General features: G+C 41.5%; 1 protein-coding gene across 6 annotated transcripts in view; it reads right to left on the bottom strand.

Annotated features, from left to right (window-relative positions):
• The window catches only part of UBE3A (ubiquitin protein ligase E3A), a 54,696-nt gene extending 36,266 nt beyond the window's left edge, over positions 1-18,430 (bottom strand). The window contains exons 1-5 of one of the 6 annotated variants that reach the window (XM_054849514.1): positions 17,843-18,217; positions 13,806-13,895; positions 9,444-9,511; positions 2,125-2,271; positions 1,388-1,506 (exon numbers count right to left, since the gene is read on the bottom strand). In XM_054849514.1, coding sequence (XP_054705489.1) covers positions 1,388-1,407 — 20 coding nt within the window. In that variant the 5' untranslated portion in view covers positions 1,408-1,506; positions 2,125-2,271; positions 9,444-9,511; positions 13,806-13,895; positions 17,843-18,217. Of the gene's footprint in view, positions 1-1,387; positions 1,507-2,124; positions 2,272-9,443; positions 9,512-13,805; positions 13,896-17,842; positions 18,264-18,313 lie in introns of those variants that run through there. The other 5 variants (XM_054849525.1, XM_054849505.1, XM_054849486.1 and 2 more) reach the window with 5 other exon arrangements.
• Positions 18,431-25,559: the final 7,129 nt, after the last annotated feature.

Here is a 25,559-nt window from a genome sequence, read left to right as displayed (position 1 = left end):
GTAGTGCTTTAAGTTGCTATAAAAATACAAGTGAAATAGTGGTGTTAAAACAAAAACATCAAGAGTATTAATCACTATGAACCTTTAAAATACACAGCAGTATGAAAAATCACAGAAAAAGAGCAGTTAGCATCTAAATTTAGCATGTAAAAAAAGATAGCCTTGTGATTTGCAGTACAGACATGTAAACACAGCTAGCAGTAAATCCAAAATCTTTTCCTATTCTTATCATTTGTCAGAGTTTTATCTGGGCTTTGAACAGACAGTACAGTTCAGTACATGCTATTCTGTACAAACCTTCAAAAAAGGTTTCTTCTATAAGACAAACAATATAAGAGAAGACAAAGTTTCAGGAAAGTTCAGAAAAAATAAAAACTAGCTGACTCAAAAAAAGGTTTGGTCCTCTGAAGTTAAGTGGTTCTACAGAAAAGAGGGATCAAATTCCTTCAGCTATTGTTTTCTATAACATGAGCAGACCTACCATAACTATGATTTGCAGAACTATTAATGCACTTGTTAACCGGATTTTAAAAGGTTTCAAATGACACTGTAAGCACCAAATAAAATGAGCTTTCAGTCCTCATTAAAACAATGTGGAAGGTCAATCTAATGACAGGAATTGTAGTTGTTTGTTGAGAAGCTATTTATTCTGCAATACTCAACTGTTTACAAACAAGGTAACTTGTTATTCCTCTGAGCAAGCAACAGTACTGAAAAACAACTATATAGTATGGCAAGACATCATTTCATCATGCTTAAAATCTGAAACAAGAGTTCTGTTCAGAGAAAGTCTCAGAGCAAATGCTCTTACAAATTTCAGCTTTGAATTAGATTGTAGATACTGATCACAAGACACCAATTAAACTGAATACTGCAGTATGAGCTAGCAAATTCAAAAGGTGGCTCACTTCCAATAACACAGGGAGCAACTTTTCCATTCTGCAAGCCACTTTTTTTACCTCCACTGTACCTCCCTAGGAGAGAAAAGTAAAGGTATTCAAACCTATAAATTTTATCATCATCAAGCATCCTGGACAAATACTTTACAAAAATTGAATAAAATGCTTAAATAAGTATGCTAAACAATTTATCCAGTATTTCAGTATAACAGTAAAAGCCAGAGACTTTTAAATTATAGTACTGCTCTTAAAAGGGATACCATGGAGCACCACAGTGCTCATATTTAGCAGACAGGGACAAGATAAGTGAGCTTTGAAATCACTCTAAGCAAGAGGGTAAGTCAACTTTGCCAGCTGACTTCTCTTAAACAAACAATATACCTTAATACTATCTATAAAACTAACTTCAAGTCATACAAATGGAACACTTAAAATAAACATTATACTTAAAATGATGCTGAGAAACAATACATATGCTTTATGCTTACCTTTTACAAGCTGTGGCCATTCGGTGACATCGGGGTGATCACAATTTTGAGTCACTGATTAAAAACGAGTTGTCACACCAGTCCTGTATCACGCTGGGCTAAGCATAAGCTTAACAACTCTAAATAAGTAAAAATAATTTAGTTAAAAGTCCTTACAAACTATTTGCAGTCAGTCCACTAAATAAAACAATGCTTAGCATCAATATTTTTCTTCTGGTTTATGGTTTTTATCTGCACAACTAAGACCTACTGCACAAAAATTAGTTCATTTTTTGAATGGCATTCTAAGACTTCTAGAGTAACTCACTACAGTACACTCAACTGGTGAACTTGAAGATTCATCAACTTACTTTTAGCCTCTCTGGAAAAAAACAAAACCAAACCCCATCTCTTGGACCAGTGGAAAGCACCCCGTGTCAAGACAACAAGCATTCGAAGATTTGGAAGCATGTACGTAAATATGAACTGTAATTTCTAACTACAATAAAATTCTGTTAGTTGTTTTCCTGCTACAACTCAATTAATACTGGTTCCTAATGAGGCTTGGTGTTCCCAGGGGACCAACACATAACTTGTGCTTTGCTGTGTGCCTCTCCCCAAAATTAAACAAGCTAAAGCTATGTAAAAGTTCCAGAGGAGCAACTTTTGCTACCTGTGGCCAATCTTTTAGATTCTTTGCTCCATTTACGCCACATGTACTCTCTCCTCTCCCTTAAATTTTCAAAAGTGTTTTTTACCTGTCAATTGTTTCCCGTGATCTGGCTCCACCGGTATAAATTGAAGTGTTGGTCCTTTACTTTGTCACGCAGGTGGCAGCCAATGATCACTCAGCAATACTCGTGCCCAGAGCGCCCTGGGACCACCCCAGCTGATTACTTCCATGGCTGAAAAGGAACCAGTTAGTCTCTTACCTACTGCTATTATCTACTCTAAACTAAAGTTAACTGATAAAAGTATTTCCAAACACAACCCTCAACACTCAATTCACCCCATTCTCTGTCCCACCCAAGCTCCTAGGTGCACTAGACAAAGACTGTAAAGAAAGAAGGCCTCTGATAGAGTCAGATCACAAACAGCGTTACTCACTTTCTGTTAATATTGAAGTGTTATTACTGTATTTAGTAAATAAAAAGTTATCTTTCTCTAAACAGTCGGTAGCTATGAAGACAGACCTCTGTACAGTATCTGAGAAGTTTATTCCTGTGGCTCTAACCCAGATGAAACCCCATATTTGGAGAGGGCCACGCAGCAGAAGCCTCATACAGAAGCAAGGTGCACAAAGGCTAGTGAGCTATCAAGGGCACACACGCAGCTCTCTACAACACTCACAGTCATAATGATGTGGTGCAAACACTGAGAGCACATCAGACAGCTTTAAACGTTTCAGTAAAGAAAGCTTTTGTGCTTCAGTCCAACCTATTACAAGAGTCTTTCAGTAAGATCTTAGGTTTCGTGAGCAATCAAGCATTCTCAATGCTCATATCTCTGACAAGCAGAGAGATACAAATGAAATCACTGATCAGTAAACAAGGCCCATGATTTTCTAAAGTTTGTCAGAAAAGCTGCTGACTTTTGACATTCTACTACAATTTGCCATTCTGCTACAAACTGCAACAGAATAAAATTTGTATTAGTTTCGGAATGATGCTTATTAGTTTTACCAGGTACATTCCTTGAGGTAGGAAAAGTGTCATTTCATTATTTTAACGTAATATTTGAGTTGTCTCATCTAAACACAAGTGCAGGTGACAAGTAAAAAAAGAAGCAGGCTACCCAACACCTCCAAAACAAAACAGACGTTCTCTAGTACCTATGTTTTACCGGTGTAAATTATCGAAGTTTAACTGAGTCAATGCCAGGAACACAGTACAATGAATAAAAGTCAGTTGGAAAGGTTCCTCATCTGTCAACATTAAATGGCAGCCAGGGTAAAGATTTTCAAATTAATGTTTGCTGACCATCAGCTGTACAGAAAAGCAAACAGCAAAAACGAAGATGCCGATACAAAACTAAGAAGCCTTAAAACACTGCGTATGGCATTCTGATTAAGACCTGACAATGTCCACTTTCAGGCAAGCCTTCGCTTTAAAGAAACAAATGCCTAGTCTAAGACAGCGCTTTCTTCTAAAATTAAGTCTAAATTCTTGATGCTTTCTGAACTGATGTGAAATGGGTCTGTAAAGATGCATTTAGAAATTAAAACCCCTTCTAGCTCTTTGCCCAAGTAACTTTTAGTATGCTGGTCAAAGAGGACAGTGGTGAAATCTCTAATGCCTCGTTGGTTGGGAAACTCGCATTCTGTCTGACTGTTGACAGTACCAGCTCACGTTCTGGAGTGTGCTGGATCAATCACCCCCTACCTAGACTTGTGTCCTGTATCACCCAGACCATGGGCAAAAGCTAACTACAGCAGTCTTCCATTCAAATGGAAGAATAACAGGCTGACAGCAACCCTAGTAAAACAAGGTTTTCCTGAAAGCTGTTTCATATGGGAGAAGTCATGAACATGATTGTCAACAGTGAAAGAACACACAAAGTGTTGGTGCTGGATGCAAAAACCAACAGATTTTGGAATGTTAAAAGAATATGCACTAAGGTGGCAGCTCCACAGTCATGGCCAAGAAAAGTTTGTGCCCAGGCCCGACACAGATCCAATGCTGTTAGTCAGATTTACCACACCACCGAACATAGTATCTACAGCAGCTCTGTGAAGAGAGGCAGTACCCAAACTGGCATGAATCTCACCAAGCCAAAGTTAACCCATCTAAGTTTTGTAGTGAAGTTTGTACCTACAAATTGAATTTATCATGGGTCAGAGCTTTGAATCAGGTAGCTGCAGCATTTCTAATCTGTTACTAGATACCTTAAAACTAGACTTACTGTACTGGAGTCTAAAAATCTCATGCTACTTTTCAACAGTCCAGATAGAAGGGAAAATGATTCATTAACATTTCTTGTATCTCCTTCTCATCGTACCTTCCCCACCTATCCTTGCTGCCACTCCTGTGGGACAAGAGTATGATTGGCAAGGATTCCCTAGCACAGATGAAAGAATTCATTTTTCTAAGACCTTATTCATGCATCAGCACAGTACTGTCTGCTGGCAAAGAGACCAGCATGCTGAAACATGGGGTGGGTGGTGAAGGACACTGCCATCAGAGATTCCTTATTCTGAATCCAGTTTGAACAAATGACATTTTGACTGCTGGATCCAAACAAGGCAGAAAACACAGCCCCACTGGTAAGAGAGTTAAAGAACACTACTTGATCAGGAAAGAGAAATCACACTGATGAACAGACTAAAATCTTGGAAAAGGGCATTATGAAGAATAGGAAACTAACATAAACCAACTGCTTTTCTGTCACAGGAATTCCTTTACAAAAAATCCTCTGGATGTAACTTACCTTCTAGAAGGTAGGAACAGCAGCCTCAAAGTAGATATTTATTCTTATTACTCAAACAGATTTCTCTGGTCTTCACTGTCATGATTAGCATGGCTTAGTTTAGGCTTTCACAGACATACAGAGCAGCTGAAGGTATCACATGAAGTTTGTGCCTGTGGACTATGTCCGAGAAACCTGAGATGGCTGCTAAGCTCTTTGTGACTGGGCAGGCTCCAGTACAGACACATCTGTATCTGCCTAGTAACTATTTACAAGGGGTAGATTCAACCAGGACTACAACAACTCCTATTATAATTAGAAAGACAATACACCAGATCCAGGCCTTCAAACCATATATATCTAAAGAATCTTGTGTGGCATGGAGTAGCCCTCATCAAGAGGGAACAGGATAAATAATATTTATGTAGTAGTTTGAGATAACACCCCTTTCTCCAAGGTGGCAGAAGTGGAGACTTTCTGAAAAGAATGTTCTTATTAACTCAAAACCAGGAAAGAAATAAATAATAAATGAGTGAAAGAGCAAGAAGTCAGAAATCAAGTTCAGATGCATCAAAAGAGGCTAAAAGCAACTGTGTTGCATAGCCTGAGATCTTCTCTTTGCATATTTCATTTAATCTTGAAAGTCTGGAATCACAAACGTGAGCCAAGAAGAGGCCCACAGCTTCAATAAACAGAAGCTAAAGCTGCAACATGGAGAATGTAAGTACCTATTTGTCAGCAGTCAAAATTAAAGCCAAAAAACTTCCAGCTACAAATCACTTAATTTAAAGTTGTCACTTACATGGATTTCCTATACCTATTACTTTCCCCGTGTTATCTGATATTCACTTTCTGGGACAGCACAGCAAGCTGGCAGCTGACACCCAGTATCTGAGGTCTAAGAAGATCCCTGAGAGGAAGAACGCTTTTCTTTAAACCATGACTTCTTACTGGCCTTATTGAAGGATGGGTGCCCTGGGAAGTGGCATTTGTAAAAATTTAAGTATCCAGCCAAGTAATCTTTGATCCACACTTAAAATCTCTTTTTGACAGATAATCTAATGAAAACAAGGGTGATTCACCTGTACAAAGAAGTACCATGTTCCTTACTTTCCAGTGCCAGAATTTGCGTTGCTTAATTACAAATAACCATCCCAAGACGACACCACTAAAGATAGCTTTGGTATGTTTTCTGAAGAATCCCTCTGAATACCCCCAGCAGGAATTTGATACATTTCCAGAATGACTTTGAGCACCATGATTAAATGGACAGTCATTACCTATGCAGCAAAACGTGCCCTCAGAACTGCTCTAGCGAGCTTACTACTTCAAAAAAGAAGTGACAACTAATAGGAAAGCAGGCCTTTTATAACTTCAGATTGATTCAAGTGTCCTGAAGGAAATTGTGGAACATTCACCAAATCCCTAAGTTCAATATTAACTGTCACTTGCAGGAAAAAAAAGGAAGTAATAGTGTAATAGGCATGTTTGAGATTTAATTTCTTGATAAGGTTGGAAACATCAATTGCTTTTATTGCCTGCATGCTGCTTCCAACACAGAAAACATGGAAAGACATAAGATTCCAGAAGTTTTCTTCATGCAACTAATAGCAGGTCAAATTAACAATAATCCTAAAGTAAAATAAAACAGCCCCTAATAAAACCTGATTGCATAAATCCTAATGGAGCTGCAAAAGAACAGTAGTAAGACATCTATATGAATTTTTTTTCCACTGCCTGGTAAACTAAACCATTCAACTAATAACAACAAATACAAAATTACATCGAAGACCAAAAGAATTGGGTTCTACTCTGGAAAACGCCAACCTAAAGTGACTAAGGCAGTCACAACTGACGAGCAAACACACACATGCTCCCAGTATTACAGCTACGATGACAAATATGACTTTTGAAGGGTTCCTGGAAAGGTGTCTGTTCATCTGCACAAAGTACTTCAGACATGTTCAAAACTTGAGCCCAGTTCTCCAATTATTCAATATTCTTCAAAAGTGTTCCAGAAGTAGCCAAAGTCACAAAGACAGCATGAAGATAAGAGAAAGCGCCTTGTGATTAGATAATGGAAAGAGTTCAAAGTTAATCAACCTGATCAAAATGGATACTGGAAGTAACTAAGTCCTCTAATAGCACAGAAAGAATACATAAAAAAGATCTTCTAATTAAAAGAAAGGATATAAAACTCCACATGAGTAGAAACTGAAGGTTGACAAGTTCAAATTAGAGTAGGAACACAAGCATGCAGGATAGCGAGGACAATTAACACTTGAATAAATTATTTGGGGTGGGATCTGAATTTGCTACTATCTTCAAATTAAAGCTGGTGCCATTCTGAAATTTACACTTCAGTAAAAAAACAAGTTACTGAGGTTAATAAAGGTAGAATTTGGTGCATCTCAATATACAGATATCTACTATAGATTTATATAAAAGCTTCATCCTATAATATCTGTATATTTACCTTGCCTTGATGTCAATACTCCACAAATCACCTAGTAACAGAAAAAGGTCTAGTGTTTGCTCCTATTCCTTCCCCCGGCCCAAAGCTAAAGGCCTGTGCATTATTCTCATTTTCTACAACTAGATTTTCCCTTCAACATTTATTTTTGGTTTGATATTCCAGTAAGATCATAGATATACTTGATTCGCCTTTGTAAAAGGGGGAAAGACCTGAAATCATCTTTAGCTTCTGCATTTTTCACTTAGACCACAGCTGATTTTTCTTCCAATACACACAGTCCTTATTTTTTGCAGCAGAACCATTTGTTTCTATCTTGGTTAGGCCTGTACTTCAGGCTCCCTCCAAAATGATAGACAGTTATGTATGGAAAGCCCGTCCTACATTAGGAGGTGAAATCCAATCATCTATTTAAATTTCTCCTAATAGCTCTCCTTTTACTGGCTAGGTATCAAGTTATTTTCCAAACAGGTAAGTTTTACAGCTTCACTTCAGCTTTAATATTTAAATTTTTATTCCATCTGTCCTTATGCTTTGTTATTTTGCTTTCTTCTGCCACTCATCTTTCATGCAGCCTTCCATGTAAAGTACATTTCTGTTGACCAAGTTCTTCAGTGTCACCAGCACATTTGTTTATATATATTTCCATATTAAGATCAAGCAATCATGCAATTCTGTAGCATAACATTCAGCTTTTCTGATGTTCCATTAGTATTCATTGCAAGTTGTGGGGGATTAAAGGGGAATTCTTCATCAATTTATGAAGCACGTACCATTACAAAGATTCTATGCATACATACAGTGGCAAGCAGGCAGACATTCAGAAAAAAGCAGCCAGCAGAAATAAAGGCAATAAAGAAGTAATAGCTTCGGTTTGAAGAAGAGCCATCATACACACAACTGGTATTGAAACTGGAGAGCAAGAAGCAGGTGGGTGGTCCCAGTGGTGCTGTGGGCGCAAAAATGAATATACACTACCTGCCAGATGCCTGCTAGAGTAAAGGACCAATCTATACAATTCTCTCAGGAACATCTGGATTGTGATAATGTGACATTGTAGCTTTTTAAGAGTTTTACAGTTTTTAATTAGCACACACTATATTTAAAGTTTCAGCTTAGAATTAATCATTTTAGCTCTTGTCTATAGCTTCCTGTGAATAGAACTTAAAAAAGAAAAAAAAGACACTCAGTGATCCTTCTGCAAGGATGAGATTTCAAAACTTTAAATATGTTCTTATGTTAAGCATCTTAAAAAAAATCAGACAAACACATAGCGTATAAAATTCATATCGGCAGTTACTGAGTTCTTCCCCACATTTTAAGTGGTTAGGGAAAAAAGTACACACATAGCTTAGAAGCAGTTGTTGAAGTAACTACGTACAATTTTATATATGCATTAACAGATCTATTTAATATGGTAGAAAAATGAACTTAAACAATAATCGTTTTTCTGAATGCAGCAATGCAAGAAGTTTCAAAAATTCTGTATGTACCAAGTTGCAGAACTACAGAAGTGGTTCACGGTTATTCCATACTACCAGGTGTCTCCACAGGACTACACCAGAATAAAGTTAGAAAATGGAAATTAAAATAACTACAAGTTAAGGTTCCAACCTTGCTGTAATACATGTACATATTTTTAAGCTGGCTGGACATTTAAGAGCCTAGACAAAAAGAAATACCACGTGCCATGGGCTCATGTTAACACTGTTAATGAAGGTTACATTTCTGTATTTCCTAACATTCCAATGCAAATTTGACTTACACTGATGTTTCCTTAAGTTTTCTAGTAGTTCTGAACTTATTTTTCAAGTCATACCTAAAAACTGTACAAGCTTCACTATAAATATGCCCAGCGACAAGACAAAAAAACCCCACCAACTTTCAGAAACAGCCCTGATTCTTATCCAATCCATGGAGAAAGAAACGATGCTGAGCTCATAAAACAAATTAAAAGGGAATTCATCAATGCTGCATCATCAGTATTTATTTTCTCCAAGAAAAATCAAATAACTTGATTTCCTAGAGAACTATATCTAAGTAACAGACATTACAGTCAAAAAATATAGGAAAAATGAACGCGTGTGTTTCTTCCTGAATCCATTTTCAACTTTTTTTTTTTTAAAAATCAGGGAACAAAAGTAAAATTATTTATTATAATTATTAGCATACACACGATATGTGAAAAGATAAACATACCATATCTTTCCAGAGCTGCAGAAACTTGTTCTTTCAAATTCTAAAATGGACTTCTACAGTTCTTGCACCTATAATGCAAAACATTACATTTCAGTTTTTGCACTATGCTCCATACCAATCTGAAGCTCAATACAACTTCAAAACAATACATTCAAGAATGGCCATTCAATTAGTCACAAGTTTGCAACTAGAGGAAATGTATACTTTGAATCATAGAATATCTCAAATTGGGACCCATAAGGATCATTGGGTCCAACTCCCTGCTCCTTGTGGAACTACCTAACACTAAATCATATGACTTCCCAAACTAAATCATACTTTCCATAAAAAAAATGCAACAGAAAATGCTTCGTACGGTAGGAAAACTACAAAAGCAGAAAGCACATACACACAACATTCCCTATTCTTTCCTCTCTAGTGATGCAATAACGTTTTACAATTCCGTTCATCCAGTTCATTACAAATACCCATTTCCTTCTTCTGGAAGATTCTGGCAAGGTTTCTTCCCCCTCCCCACCCCCCTTTAAAAAAAAATAAATAAATTGGTATTTATAATAATAATAAATAAAATAAAAACAACACTCAAAAGAAGTCACAGACAGAACCGCATCTTTGTCCTGGCTGCACATTGCACAAAACTGCTGGAGTTTGATAAGCTTTTCTATAAATTGTTCGTTTTCAGTAAAGCCATAATTTAACATGGGACTCATGACTAAAACATACTCCAAACATTTTCAACAAAAAGCACAACCAATTTCAGGGGAAAAAAAGTGACAGAAACAGGCATATAACTAAAGAAATCTAGCAATTACTTTCCAGAAAGTTACTCATTTGGCACAGTATCACATTTTCAGTACCACGAAGATTTAATCCTTTATTTCTTGGTTCTAAAACTCTATTACAAGCAAAAAAATCCAATGCAGCTGATTTAGGCTGATCTCTGATATAGACTGGAGCTTCCACGAAGGAAACCCTGATCTGATATCTGAAGAATACATTCAGGTTTGTCTTAAAGAAGTCAAACAGAGAGTACCAAAGGCCCAATTCTGTATCAGGGATGTGAAAAAGTGTGATCCTGGACTGACACAGTCATGCCAGTTATGCTCTACAGCACTAACAGTTTGCACACAGTTTTTTATATTTAAATTAAAAAGTTAAATAGGGCACCCTACCTGTTTCATGAAACAAGATTGCTATTTCAACAAACAATTACGATAATTATGTGGATTTATGTACAATTAGGATAAGTTAATGTTATGCAACTGTGTCAATAAAACTTTACTACCATTCAGAAGAAAAAAAAACAAATAAATTTATCTGAACAATATGAAACAGTAACTGATGATTTTCCTGTTTGGAGGTGGCACTGCCACTCCATACCAACAGCAGAAATTCAGAATATCTACCTTATATTCTATTGAAGAATAATTCACAGTAACACCATTAGGCAAACCCAGTTAAAAGTATTCTGACAAATGTGACCAATACTTTCACACCTTTATCACAGAACTTCCAGCTTATATACTCCAATGTATATATTTGTTCATGTACACACAATAGCATCTGTATAAAATTCACTCATTCTCCTCTAAGGTACAAAAGCACCAACTTCTGGTCTGCGCAGAGTACAAACACACCAAAGTACAGCATGAAGAAGTATCACAAATACATCTATTCGGGCCTTATGATTATTGCCCAGCAATAGCAGAAAAGAAAACAAATGTTCCCAACGTAACTGAAGCTATGTAGTTTAAGACAGTACAATTCACAGAAGAAACAAGACCACAGTAAAGGAAATGGAGACAGAGGATTTGATCAGTAACATTTGCTCTTCCGCTGCTAGATACATAACTCCAACAGTACAAAACTGAAGCACCTGGACTTCCAGTTCTCCATCCTCAATCTCCCCCTAGCAGCTACCACCAAGGCAGAGCAAGAGGTCAGCAGTTTACTAAAAAAAATGTGCAAAGGCTACATGATCAACAAAATGAAACCTGGCATTTATAATCTTTGTCTAAGAAAATAATTTCATTAATTCAGATGCGCTTCAACATTCACCTTTAGTATACTTATTAATTAGCATTAAGCCACATCTGCCTAAAAAAAAAGATGCTTTTAATCACATTTACCATTTGCAGGGCTAACACTATTGCTTCTACTCAACATAAAGAAATCTTTACCTGTCACATGAGTAGAGCCAAAAGAGTTGCTTTTTTACAATTTTCAGTAAGAAAAAGAGACTTTATGGCACGCTAAATTATATTAACAAAGACGGTAAACTACTGAATTAACCAAACTGTAGAGTATGGAACTGCAAAATATTTAAGAAATTAATTATAAATTACAAAAAATACTTTGCAACTCATGTCTGGCCTGATGAAAGACATCATGAAGTCACCTCTGTCAGGTGCTTAAATTAAGTTTTCCACCTTTTTTTTTTTTTTTTGCAATAACTGTCACAAGACAGGATCAGAAGAAAAAAATTCTGAAAGCACTACCCTAAAGAAAAGAGTAGGTATTTTACCTAGTATTACAGATTCTCTCACACAATTTCAAATATGTAAGCTCAAATAAGAATAATTTTCTTCCCTGACTGGCATTCTTAATACAACATTAGCCAAATAAAAACTCTCAAGTATTCACAAACATCCTTCTTTCAATAAGATACTCAAGTCACAGGAACCATGCAAACAGTATTTATCACCACCTTGCAATGTAAAGGGCTCAACCTTTGCAACCAAGAAATCCCAGTATTTCACAGAAGCCATACATACACTTAAGAGCTCCCATGTCCTTGAATTCTCGTGGGACTTGCAGATTGTGTGGAATATAAGTGTGTATTTCTATGGTCCACGGTAGGCAAATTTTGCTACAACAGCTGAAACACCTCTAGGTGCTGCTACTGCAGCCAGTGTACGCTAGTATACCTTGGACTTTCTAAAAATAAAATAAGGTACACACACATGTTAAACCACAATATTCATCACCAAGACTTTGGACATGAGATTTCACTATGAAATAAAAAGTAACCATTATCTGAATATGGCTATACAAATAAGAAAGATGGAAAACATCATATTAGGAATAGAAATTCTGAAGTAGTGATAGACCTCTTCAGTATTATCTAACTTTGTAAAAGTGTTTGATACCTTTTAAGAAAATGAAAAATATTGTACTGTAAAAAAAAAATATTTTAAGCATTAATCGGTTCAAACGCATTACTAACCATAATGCAAAAGCAAAACTCATCTACAACTATGGTGGCATTTCCTGAAATATTTTGACCCACAGGCCATTGTAGAAGCTCAGCTCCTTTAAGAGCCATTCCATCACCCTCTAACTCCACAAGCCTGCTGAACTGCAGCTGCTCTAACCTGGGTCGCACAGAGCATACCAGAGCAGGAGTACACAAGTAGTGCCAGAGACTGGCTGCCTGGACAAGTCTGGCATCTCCCAGCACAGCACAAGCTTGGCAACATGTTACAGATAGCTCTTGTGCCACCCTGCACACAGCTCCTAAAGGTAAGAGAGAAGAGGTGTCTGTCATTCTAATTTCCTCATGTTACCAATTTCTTTGGTGTGACAATTATCAAGGAACTATCAACAAGTCCAAAAAGGGGTCCACCAAAGGGAGTAAGAGTGCGGTCTCCTCTATGAAGGAGAGATGAAGAACTAGCTTCACCTCTATTATTCAAGCTTGGTCAAGACAGTAGAAGTCCTGCCACCGCCCTCACAGGACATCAGAATGAAAAGCAATCCATGCGGACTAATCACTACCAGACAATTATGCAACAACCACCAAACCCAAATACGAGTTCCATAATTCTGTGCTTGTGATCCCACCAGTTGATGCAAGGCCCGTCAAGTCAAAATTTCCATTGGGTTTCAAACTGAGATACTGTACCTTACAGTCTGAGACACTTAAAATTTGTGTTATTTAGTTACTTAGGCCACAGCTTTGAAACTATGTCATACAAGGATTGAACATAAAAAAATTAGCACCCTCAATATCAAGCAGCCAGCTGGTACATCATTTCAAGTTTGTGCTAAAACATCACCGCTGTAATTCACCTCTGGTACAGTCTCACTTATTGATATACTACGTAAGATAAGCATGTGAACATCGAGCATGTTTTCAAAGCTATTTGGATGGGTGCAAACAGTAACGCTTTCTGACGAAAGGTCTTGAACAGCTACATATGCTGAATATCCTTTTCAAGACACCAGATTACAAAAAAACCCGCAACCCAAACCAAGAGTCCAAATCTCTGCTTTGCTAACTAGCAGTTCCTCTTAAAACACATATACCTCTGTTCTAAGGAAATGCAAGTTGCTTCAAAAGAAGCAGGTCACCCCTCTTACCTAAGACAGTGAAGTGAGGGTCCAGAGGGAAGCCACCCATTTAGTTCCACTCAGCTGAATAACTGCAGCTTCTCCTAATTCTTCACCACCCTGCAAAACATGGGTAAAGAACCATGCAGGATGGTAACGGAAAGAGTATCGGTAAAGACTGACTTCCGCCCCCTTCCTCCATTCAGCAGTGTGCATAATACAGGGAAGCAGGCTCAACCTATTAAAAGTAAGAAGTAGTTAATGCTTCCTTTAAGAGATTCATTCATAAGAGTATTTGTGAGACAGAACGCCATGGCAATATTTAATTTATAGTGTAATTCTGAAACCAGCAAGTTATTTTATCATAAGTTCTGTCACTCCTAGCCACAATAAGGTGGAACTATTAAAAAATAGCAATTTAAAGTGCTATTTGTTCACGTGTTACATTGCCAAGCATGAGTCCTGGATCTCAACATTATTTGATTTTATCTTTTTTATATTTTTCCTACGAGGTTATTTTCCTGCAGAAATGTCTTACCAGCTGGTATAGTTACTGAAGCATTGCTTCATTACAAAACATTACCGTTACACTGTATTTGCTGACTTTCTGCTAACCAACCAGATACATGACACACATTACTATTCAGATGAACTAGCTTTTTCCCCAAACTTTCATTCATGGGTGATACAGCCTTATGAGGCTGTCAGGCACTGCCTGTAAATACAGGAAGTTAATGCAGTACATGTAAAGGTCAAAGTATTTAAGGTGGCAAAAGTCACTTCAAACATGTGATTTGCTCATTGCTTTTGTCTCTGGGAACCAGCTATTTAGCAAAGCTTACAGCACTCTCCTGGGAGGGGAGAAGATTATTTTTTTAAAAAACTAAATATAGTATTCTAAATTATTTGTTACAGATCTTGAAAGCAAGTGTATTACCCCTCTCCTTCCATGTACAAATCAGAATTTGATTAACAACAGAAAACCTTTCAACACTGCTTCTTTATAAAATGCGTAACTACCTTAAATATACTGGATGCTTCAGAAAAAGTGTAAAACATACCTCCTTTGTTTAAAAATCAATATCAATTCATTAACTAAAGTGAAGCAAAGACCTGGCCCACAGTACCAGAAATCAAGATTGACACTGGAAATGAGATATATGCCTACATACTTTAGGGATTCTCTCCTTGTGTCCCTCAATTGCATGCTCTATTTTTAAGAATTAGTGGCTTTTGCCTTCAAGTGTACAAATACACTGGTGTGGGGAGGAAGAAAGACGTTTCCTGCGTTTAAAAAAAGATGAATTCTCTCTGGACATTCACTAAGTAAACTGAAACCAAAAGTAGCAGAGGGGAAAAAAATAAAATCTTTCCTACACAGCAAAAACTAAGATGATACATATTTACAAAAATGCAAACACTAAATCTGTTCCATGATAAGTGTTATATCATGCACTACACTACTTATTTACACAAAATGTTATATGCTTAAACATGTTCACAATTAAACATGTTTATGACTATTGAAACTTGACTTAAAGATATTCCCGCCCTGCCCCCCCTCCCCAATTACATATTTGGTTAAGGAGAAGCTGTGAATTCACAGAGAACTAGTGAAGAACATGTCAACAAAGCACATATTGGTAACGAAATAAGCACAATTTTACATCGAGGTACACATCATTCCAGATTTCTGAAGCAGGTTTTCTCCTACAAAAAGTCAAGTTAAATGAAAATAAAGAGAACTTGTTTTCATTTTCTCAAGTCGATTAGAGCAGGGACAAACTCAAGGTGCTCTAACAAGGACTCTAACAAGCTGAGAACAAACCTAGATGTATTTAACAAATACACACAGTTTTAAATTCCATTCACAAAAGAATCATCATTTGCATATGCCTTTAAGCAGTAGCAGTAATTTAAAAAAGACTAGAAGTTTTGTTTCCTATTAAAAATAAGAATCAAATCCACACAGTGTTAAAGAGTTCTGAAGAGGACCCGGGCTGAGAGATCTAGGCTTTGAAACAGACTGCTGTGAAAATGTTAAACACCTCTGCTTTTTCAAGCCTGCCTTTCCTTCAGTCACTTTTTTTGTTTTTTAAACACAGTCACACAATCATACCTCTAAAAACCCCTAAACAAATCAAGCCATTTATTGTGCCATCTATCTTAGTGCTTTTATTTCTAAATTCTTGGGAGATACTCAGGATAATCCAGTGAGGAGAAATAGCAAACAATTCTGGTAAACAGAAAAAGAACTTGTTAATTCCAGTATGAAAGATGTTACATTAAGTAGCAAACAATTATGAATACCTTCCATTCCACTCTACAAGACAGATGAAGTATCTGTAATATTGCAGGGAAATAATTTCAACTAAAGTGTTTTTCGGCCCTGTAAACCTAAGTAGTGGTCTAGCTTTTCTTCCAAGGTTTGTCTGTAGTGAATTGACAGAACATTACTGTTATGAAGACAAGTAATAAACACTGCAAACTGCATCTGTTTTAAAAGACAAATGTATGTGAGAAAAACTATTGAATATCTATAGCAATTTGGTAACGCACATATTTTCAATTCAATACACTCATTAAACTCTGAGTTTCACAGTATTTTCAAATTTAAAAACCTTTAACTGTTTCCAAGATGAAAGAAAGGGCACAGAGTATTCAGTGCCACCACCCAAACCAAGCAGTTTGTGAAAACTGTAAAGCCCGTTTTCCAGTAGTTTTCATTCTTATCAAGAGGTACCTCTCCCCATCACAATTATTCTCCCAACCAGTCATAAATGTCTAACAGTGCAGTTAAACTTTAAGTGTAGCTTCTCCCCTAGCAGGGAATCTCTAACGGGATGCTATTTGCATGAATGAGGAACTTAATCTTATCTTTTAGACCTCTCTCAAACCAGTAAAAAAAAAAAAGAAAAAAGAAAAAGATAAACTGACAATACAATCATGTAAGTCTTACTTCCTTAGGAAATCAAAGCTAACATGAGGTACAATTTTGTACTGAGGAACTTTTTGGTAGACGTGCAAGAAGCATGGTAAAACTAATCTGACAATCTGATTCTCACAGAGCCTCAGGTTTGCACTGACTCCTACTGAGGTAGGGAAGTTTCCATAGACACAGAGGGACCATCCCTGAAGTGATGTGCAAGACGCAGGCTTTGTCTCAGAATTAGAACATTGCTTACACAGAAGGAAACAGAAACAAGCACTTCCATTAACTGGAGGGAAAAAAAAGCATAACTACAAGTCTATAGATTACAGGTTCTAGCCACTTAAAAGAGAGTTATGGAACATGTCTTATTTCCTAAGCAGTAGTAACTTCAGAATGACCATATTCCATCATCTTAGATACTGATTTACAAATCAACTGTGAACCATAACAACCCATACAGTTCCTTTAAAAGAAATACTGTAGGTATACTTAAAAATTGAAACCCAGCAAGTTCTGCAGTCAGGAGTGACAGATCGCGTTTACCAGCAAAGCAGCCTGTTCACAGGTTAGCAGACTCTTCAGACTGGTTAGAAGGTAACACGAGCAAGTAAGCATACCTACTTTGTTAAGCAGGCCTTGCACACCAGTTATGCACCCTCACAGTACTTTGCACACCCGCACCTCCCCGACTGCCACAGCCGGCCATGCCGAAGGCACCGAGGCGCCCCATGCCCACAGCAGCCCAGCGGAGCGGGCACCGCCGTTCGGCCGAGCCGGGAAGCTGAGGCAGGGGCAGGCTGGGTTCACGCAAGGTCGCCCAGCAAGCCCGGGCTCCCCGGGGAACGGCCGAAGCTCGGAGCCACCCACCCGCCCGGCCTTCCCGCTTCTGGGGAGGGACGGGGCGGCCCCGCACCCATGTGCCTCACGGGGAGGAGGGAACGGACCACCGAGGCCACGCACCCCTGCCGCCGGTGCCTCCCGCCCGCTCTCCCCACCCGATATGGGGGATCTCTCCGGCGGAGGCAAGCGGGCAGGGCCGCCTGCCGGACCCCTCCCCTTCAGGGCCGGCGTGAGACGGGCGCCATCCCCCCTCCCGGCCCTCCCCCGGGCCGGGCGCTGCGCAGCGCCTACCGACCTGGGCGTCGCGGCCTGCTGCTCCCGGTCACTCCCGCCGCCGCCGCCCGGGCTCATGCGGGGGCCGCGCCGCGCTCGGGGCCGGGCCGCAGGCGAAGAGGAGGAGGAGGCGCCGCCGCTGCTGTGGCTGCCGGTGGAGCCGTCGGGGCCCCGGGGCGGAGGAGACGGGGCCGCGGCCTGGCGGGGCGGGGAAGGGAGAGGCGAGCGGCCTGGCGAGGCCGGCGGCGCGGCGCGCAAGGACGGGAGGGCGGGCCGGGCCCGCGGGTGTGCCTCCTCTCGCGGACTCGCTCGCTCTCAGCCCGAGCCCCGCGCCACCATCTTGGGAGCAACGCGGATATCGGCGCGGCGCAAGCTCGGAGGACTCGCGGCGGGCGGGGGTGGGGTGGGGGGGACAGGAAGGAGGACCCACTGTGTCCCGGCGTGCAACGCGGCCGGGGGCGGGCGGACGAAGCGGCTGCGCCGCGCTACCCACCGCGCGAAACCATAGAGTTCCCGGGCCGGTTCTTTCCTGCCTTTTTCAGTCGCGGCGCCCGGCGGAAGGGAGCCGAGGCGGCGCCTGCGTGCTTGCGCGCGTGAGGCGGGAGCGGCCATGTTGGAAGAGGGCAACAGGGCGATGGGGTGGGGGGCGGGAGCTCCTTCCCTATGGAGCGGCGGTCAGCCCGGCGCGCGGGTTGGTGACGCGTCGGGCGGGGCGGAGCTCAGCTCGGAGCCGCGCATGCGCATACTCCAGCCCCGGGGGCGACCGCCGGGCGGGGTGGCAGAGGGAGGCGCGCGGCAGTGCGCGGGGCCGTCGGGGGCGCGTGTTCACGCGCACATGCGTAAGTGTAGACATACACGCACGTACACACATACATATGCAGATGCATACGTACCGGGGGACGTATACATAAACATACATATGGAGACGTACACGAGCGTGCATGTCCACATGCAGGCACATACGCTCATGTATGCACATATGCGCACGCACACGTTACAGACATAAGCACATATATGTGCGTGCACACTGATACACAACACGTGCACAGGCACACGCGTATGCACATGCGCATACATACATACATACCTTCGCACGTGCACGCACACACACAGAGCCCCGCTCGCCCACGCGCCCCACACGCAGCCATCGAGGCACGCCTGCAGCCCAAGGGCCGTGGCGCAGCAAGGGGCCATCGCTGCTGCGCCCAGGAGAGCAGCAACCACCACCACCTCCTAGCCCCTCGGCAAGGTCCCCTCTGAGGCCTGCCGCTGCCAAACCCCGCTGCAGCAACAGGCCCCATGGCCGCCCGCCCGGGGTTTATCAAGTTTACCCCGGGCAGGGTGCCAGGGCTGGCCGACGGGAGGGAGCACAGGCAGGGGAACGGCCGGTGACCTCTGGAGAGGAGCCCACGCCGCAGCCATATGCTGCTGCCGCTGCTGCTGCTGCCGCTGGTCGAGGCACGCGAGGACAGGCAGCCCCGGCCGTGTGGGGCCCTGCCACGGCGGCAGGCGAGGGAGGCGAGGACGCGGAGAGGAAGGCCTGGGCGGGCGGCTGGCCGCGAGGCGCAGGGAGGGCCTTGGTGGGTTAGAGGGCTGCCACCGTGTAGATTTAGGTCACCTAAAGTCCAGTGTTACTCCAACTGTCCATGTTTTCACTCTTGAATGACTGATTTTTACTTGTAGCATATGCATCCGAATAAATACTAAGAAACACCCAACCCTGGGGGGCACTGAGGGCAGAACTGGGAGGGCTGGGGAGCCGTGAGGCCTGGGCGTGCAGCCCTAGGGGTGGGCAAGAAACCCTCAGGTGCTGCGCAGCCCTGCCTGCTGCCTGGCTCGCTCGTCTGACCCTACAAATAATTTTTCCTTTGCCTCTCGGGTCATTTCTTTCCCTTCCCTACCTTCACCCAGGTCTCGTGCATTGCAGGTATGCTTTTGGAGGGGTTTCAAAAACACAAGTAAAGTTTGCATTTTGGCAGGTCAATGTTGAAAGCAGGTTGAGCAAATAATTTCAAAGTTGGGCAACGCACGCAAAATTTGACTTTTTGGGGGATGTTGACTTTTTTTAGGCAATAAATATGTGGAGCTGCAAGCTTAGAAGGAGGGGGAAAGGAGTAAGTAGAAGGAAAAAAGGAAAACAGATCTGAATCTTTTTTACATTATCCCTTAATAAAGGGGATTAAGTAGAGTTGATTCTACCCTGGCAGAGAGTATACTTTTTTTTTTTTTAAAAAAAGTGTAATCTAGAAGCATGAGAAGTTCTTAAAAGTTAGAATAAGCTGTTGAAACCATAAACATAAATTCTGAAAAGCATGATACTGAAGCCAAGTGTTTGTTTTCGGCCAGAAAATGTGTGTTCAAGATCTTTAGGAAGACATGGACACAGTACAGTTTTTAGCACAATTTTGGAAGACCTAACGTGTATGTTACAGAGTGATAGCTGATAAAACCAGTGGACTTAAACTATATCGTTACAAATCAGTGTGGAGAGTCCTGGTACTCACAGACAGTATGGTGAGCAGATGTATAATTGAAATATTAAGACTGAGTGAAGTACTCTTGTACTTCACTGTGGTCTGAAAGCAGGGTGCATCGCTGTGCTCAGATGGACGTCGGTATTCATCTAAAAATAATCACTGGAATGAACACAGACTTCTGCATCTGGAGGCTCTCTCCCACGCAGTAGCAAAACCTGCCAACTTTAATGTATTAAAATTTCAGATTCAGGACAAAGTTTATTGTGCCATGAGCTTTCCTGTTACCTCAGAAATAATAACATTGAGAAAACTGGATCTGGAAATGCACTTTCTTGCTGCTTTTCCCTTGCTCTGTTGCAAAGCCCACATGTCTGGTCCTTATCTCCTGCTTGACTGTAAGGATGGTATGGGGAAGCATGTCACAGGCTAAAGTCCAAGTAAGCAACATCTTCTGCTCTCCCCTTGCCTATAGAGTGAGTCTTCTCATCACAGAGGTGCTCAGGCTGGTCAGGCATAATTTGCTTTTGGTAAATCCATGCTGGCTGTTCCCAGTTACCTTCTTGCTTGTACTGAGTCTGGAAATAACCTCCCAGAGTTTCAGGTGAAGCTGATCAGCCATAAGTTCTCCAGATTCTCCTTGCCTCTGGCCCTTAGGGACCTGTCACAAACACCAGGATCATTCAGAGATATCAGAAGGTGGCCTCACAATGACATTGGCCAGCTCAGTGTGCTTGGTTGTTTCCCATCTGATCCTGTGAGCTTACATATGTCCGATTTATCTCAGTAGTTTATAACTTCAGCCTCCTCTTCTGTGAGCACCTTTCTCCCCCAAGCTTGGCTACTACCCATAGGGATCGGGGAGCCCCAAGACCACACCTTGCCAGTAGTGACAGCACTGACATAGTCTTTTCTGTGTCCTGTGCCACTAGGTGCCGTGCCCATTAAGCAACACCATCTCAATTTCCTTACTTCCCCTTTTGCTGCTCATGTACCTACTGATGCTCTTACTGTCCTTCACATCCCTCACCAGTTTCAACTCTGGCCTAGCTTTGGCCTTCACAATTTTATCCCTGCACGCTTAGATGATGTTCCTAAAGCCCTTCCTGGAATATATCCCAGTCAGTCATTGCATGGAAGCTGTGTCCATAACTTTTATCAGGACATTTGGTCGTCTTTTTGCATCCTTATAGCATGAAGGACCAGGACCGCCAAAATATCCAAGATAGGGACACCATGGATTTATATGATGATGGTCTTTTTTACCCCTCTTTCTTTCCAAATAGTAGCTGACACTTGGTTTGGAGTTGGGTTTTTTGGCCCTTGCAGAGCATCAAGTGCATTTTTTTTTCCGTAGAACTATGGATTGCAATCCTGAGATCTCATCCCTGGTTACGAACAGGCAGCTCATGGTCTATCACTGCTCTGAGGTAATATTGCTTAGACATGTCACAGGTTTTCCTCTGAAGAAACCAAGGCAACTGTGAGGAAGAGGCAGATGATAGCAGATGGAGGAAATGTGCAGGTTGGATCCAGCTGATGCAGATGCTGGGGTTTATGTATTGCACTGGCTGGATGCAGAGCTATGGGAAGGGGACTTCTCTGAAAAGGACAGACACTGACAAGACTCAGCCTTCCTTCTGTTTTGAGGAGGTGTGGGACAAATCACATTGGCTGTGGACATGTGAAGAATGGTATGTTAATGAATATACCCAGAGCAAATTGCTCAATAGCAGTGGTGCAAGGATGACCAACCTGCATGGTGGATTTCACTTTGATTCCGCTAGGGATAAATTGCTATTTTGGGGGAAGTACCAAATCGCTTTCAGGCTTTCTATCACAGTGCTTGCAACTTTTTTGTACACTGCAGTAGCTTGACTAGCCATAGATGAACTGTGGCCATTGGTGTGCCCAAGTTGTTTCTGTTACAAAGGGGATAATTGTACTTTCCTGCCTCATGTAAGTATGTTACATATTCTGAAGTGCTCGGTTAGTAGGGTACAGAAATGCTTTTGCTGCCTTGAGTTCTTTCAGCTACTTGGCATTGGTATAGCCAGCTGCTGGAAAGCAACTGGATCTGGCCAGCTGAGCAGACTCCCGAATTTGGAGAAATCTGATTGGAATTCCCAGTGGAAAAGCCACCACTCCCTCCCTGCTTCCTCGCTAATCCCTGCTGCAGCTCTAGGGCCTGGGTGTGGACTGCCGCTGAGGAGAACAAGTGGTTAGGCTGTGTTTTGCGGCGGTCGCCTCCACAGAGCAGGCACCAGTGAGATGCTTCGATTGTGTGACTGAAGTAATGCTTGGTAAAAAAAGTAAAAATCAACACTTATAGCTAATAACCTGGTCACTAAGTAGAAAATCTAATCCTAGCGTCTGAAGATTTGGAAACAAGTGTCTTTCCTTAACTGCTGAAGGGGAACAAATAGAACTTGCCTCATACACAAGTTGTATGGAATAGGCAGTGGTTTCCAGCGGGAGGAAAAGGACATTAAAAATAGAATCCCAAGCCTTGTTCCCCATTTACTTGTGATGCTGGACAGATGCCATCATGAACCAAGTCTACTGCATATTAATTTCAGCAGATGTTGATGTCTCACTTCAGAGCTTTGTAGAAAATAGTTTCCTCCAGAGATGTCTTCATAAACACACACAGAATGCTGCATGTATCCTGTTCTCATTTCATATGAAAACCCCAATACAAATGACCTGCTAATGCTTTTTTTTTGTGTGTGTGTTCATTTCAAAGAATTATGTGAGTGAAAATTAGATCGTGAAGCTCTGTAAGTGTAACCTGTCAGATGATAGGCATCTTTTTGTGAGCAATCTACCTTAGTTAATCCTCTTTAGACAGAAGGAGTACACTGAAGTGTTATGAGCTTTTGGGAGCCAAGCCAAACACTTTGACTTGCTGATAGCTGAAGCCTTTATGCCTCCCTTTGCAGACAAAAAGATAAGGAAGGGGAAAAGATCATCAACCATGTAATGAAATACTGAAGTTCTGAGTTAGAGTTTAGTCTGGGCAACTGGGAGGTAAAAAAATCCCCAGAGTGACTGGGTGATGATGATGGACTGTGGTGGTCTGTCCTCTCATCTGTTCCTCTCTTTCTGTGGTAGGAGTTTGGAGGTAGGTATAACACTCCTGATGCAGATCTGATTTTCAATGCAGATGGGGAGACTCGCGCTCTATAAGGTTGTCTACAGGGGACTGCAAGTCAGTTGGCTTAATACAGTGTAATCCTTAGCTTAAGCAGGCAGTGAAGCGAAGACAGTGGCGGAGGCTGCAGGGCCAAGCCTTGACAGGCAAGCGAGATGCTTTGAGCTTGAGCCCTGGATGTAGGAGAAGGCAGGTCACAACTGAAGCGAGCGTTGCTTCTAACCTTTTCTCCTCTCATTACTGTCACGATGGTGAGGAGTTAACTAATTTCAAGTGGTTAGTAATGTGTCCCCAGAATCTTAAAACCTGTCCAGCCCCTTCTGGCCTCTCCACCCTTTGCCACTTATGGTAAACGTGACCGTCCTTGTGCTGAGAGCTGTGGCAAAAATCTCTGAGTGGAGTCAGACATGAGTGAAGCAAGTGGAAATAGGGAAACAGGCACTTCGCTTTCCAGTGTCCTCTGGAGATGGCCCAGATGTGATCCCCCCCATCTCCCATATGTTTTTACACAGGTGTGGTTTTTTGCTGGTGTTGATTTTTAGTGTCTGAAAACAGTCTTATCTCTTGTTATTGGTTTGGTGTGTATGAATAACAAGGAGAATGTTTAAACTCTACCAAATTACTGCCCTTTTTATTCACAAGATGGAAACATTAGTTTGAAAAATATAGAAGCTAAATGCAAGCAGTACTCAGAAAAGTTTATTTCATACTTACCTCCAGTTCTTCATTTTAACCTGAAGGATTGAACTTTTCCATGGGCATTTCTGAAGGGCCGTGCATGCTTCTGAGTCCTGAAAAGCATACTTGTTCTCCCCTTTCCACACACAAAGAGATGAACCAGTCTCTTGGTTAAGGTGTGATGTGGATGTTCATGTTACCTTGAAGCAGTTCCCACTTCTGGCCCGAAGACTGATCTTGAATTGAGTGAGGGTCTTTTGGTTCCTCCCTGCAAGCTGAAGGAGATTTCCCACTGTATTTTGCTGAAATCAGCCCGTCTGGGGAGAGTCTTGTTTCCCCAAATGCTTTGCCTGGCACAGCACCCTCTGGAAAGAAATGGGGTGAAGGGAGAGGTAGCTCCTGTGCAGCCCTTTGTCTCCGAGTCTCGTGTACCATCTTTCTGCCAGCCTTGCACTTACCTCATCCAGGCATCCTGAGGGAGCAGAATACAGATATTTCTGTTCTTCCCCTTGGGGTGAGGGCTTTGTGCTTCACTGCAGGTCTCCACGATGTTTCCTTTGGTCACCTCTGCAGATGAACTGGAAATGCTTTTTTTTTTTTTTTGGCCATTCTGCATTCTTTCTGGTTCTGTGCTCTGAGGATGCCAGCACTGCAGGGATTTTAAACCCATTTTTTTCTGCCTTTTTGCTCTCTGCTGTGCTGTATCACACACTTTTCTACATTCACAGCCTGGCCCTGGTTCCTGACGTGGTGTCTGGTTGCAGAAAGAAGTCTCGAGCAGTTGCTGTAGTTGTGAAAGATGCTTAGGAGCAATGCTTTTGTTTACTCAGAGATTTCATGGGGACATCTTGGTATGTTCTGCAGCACGCAACCCAGCTGAAACTGCCTTACATCACATAGCTATGCAGGTTTGGGTTAACTGTTCTTTCGGTTGTAAAAGAGGAGCCTGACTGACAGCTGTTTTTCTGACCACATGCCTACATTATTTTTCCAAGATATATATAGAAGTCTGACTTGCTGAGCAGAGCAAAATGACTTTGTGCAATTAATGTGACATGCTTAATAATGCTTGGAAGGGTGCAGGCATCTGCATTTATCAACCTGCCATGGCTAAAAAAAAAATCTGACAAGCAATCCCAGCGCAAACACAGCACATGTTTTTCTAAAACAAGGGACTGCACAATGCCCAATTGGTAATATTGCTTTTGAGACAAGACACTATTTTTTCCACGAGAAACTTGTGTCATGCCAGAAACTCACTTTATCCTTGGGTTATACTACAGGGTGACAAATTCAATTTACAATTTTTTTCTCCTTTGGCATTTTAATGTCATAATTACTTTCCTATTTAAACAGCTCGTTCCTTGAATACAAAGTATGGTTTAGTTATTAGCACTGCAGTGGCACCTTGGTGAAATCGGGTCCAAACAGCT

This window comes from Grus americana, chromosome 1, assembly GCF_028858705.1.
Source record: "Grus americana isolate bGruAme1 chromosome 1, bGruAme1.mat, whole genome shotgun sequence".
Classification (NCBI taxonomy): domain Eukaryota; kingdom Metazoa; phylum Chordata; class Aves; order Gruiformes; family Gruidae; genus Grus; species Grus americana.
The sequence above is the reverse complement of the archived record's forward strand: the minus strand, read 5'-3'. Positions and strand labels throughout refer to the sequence as shown.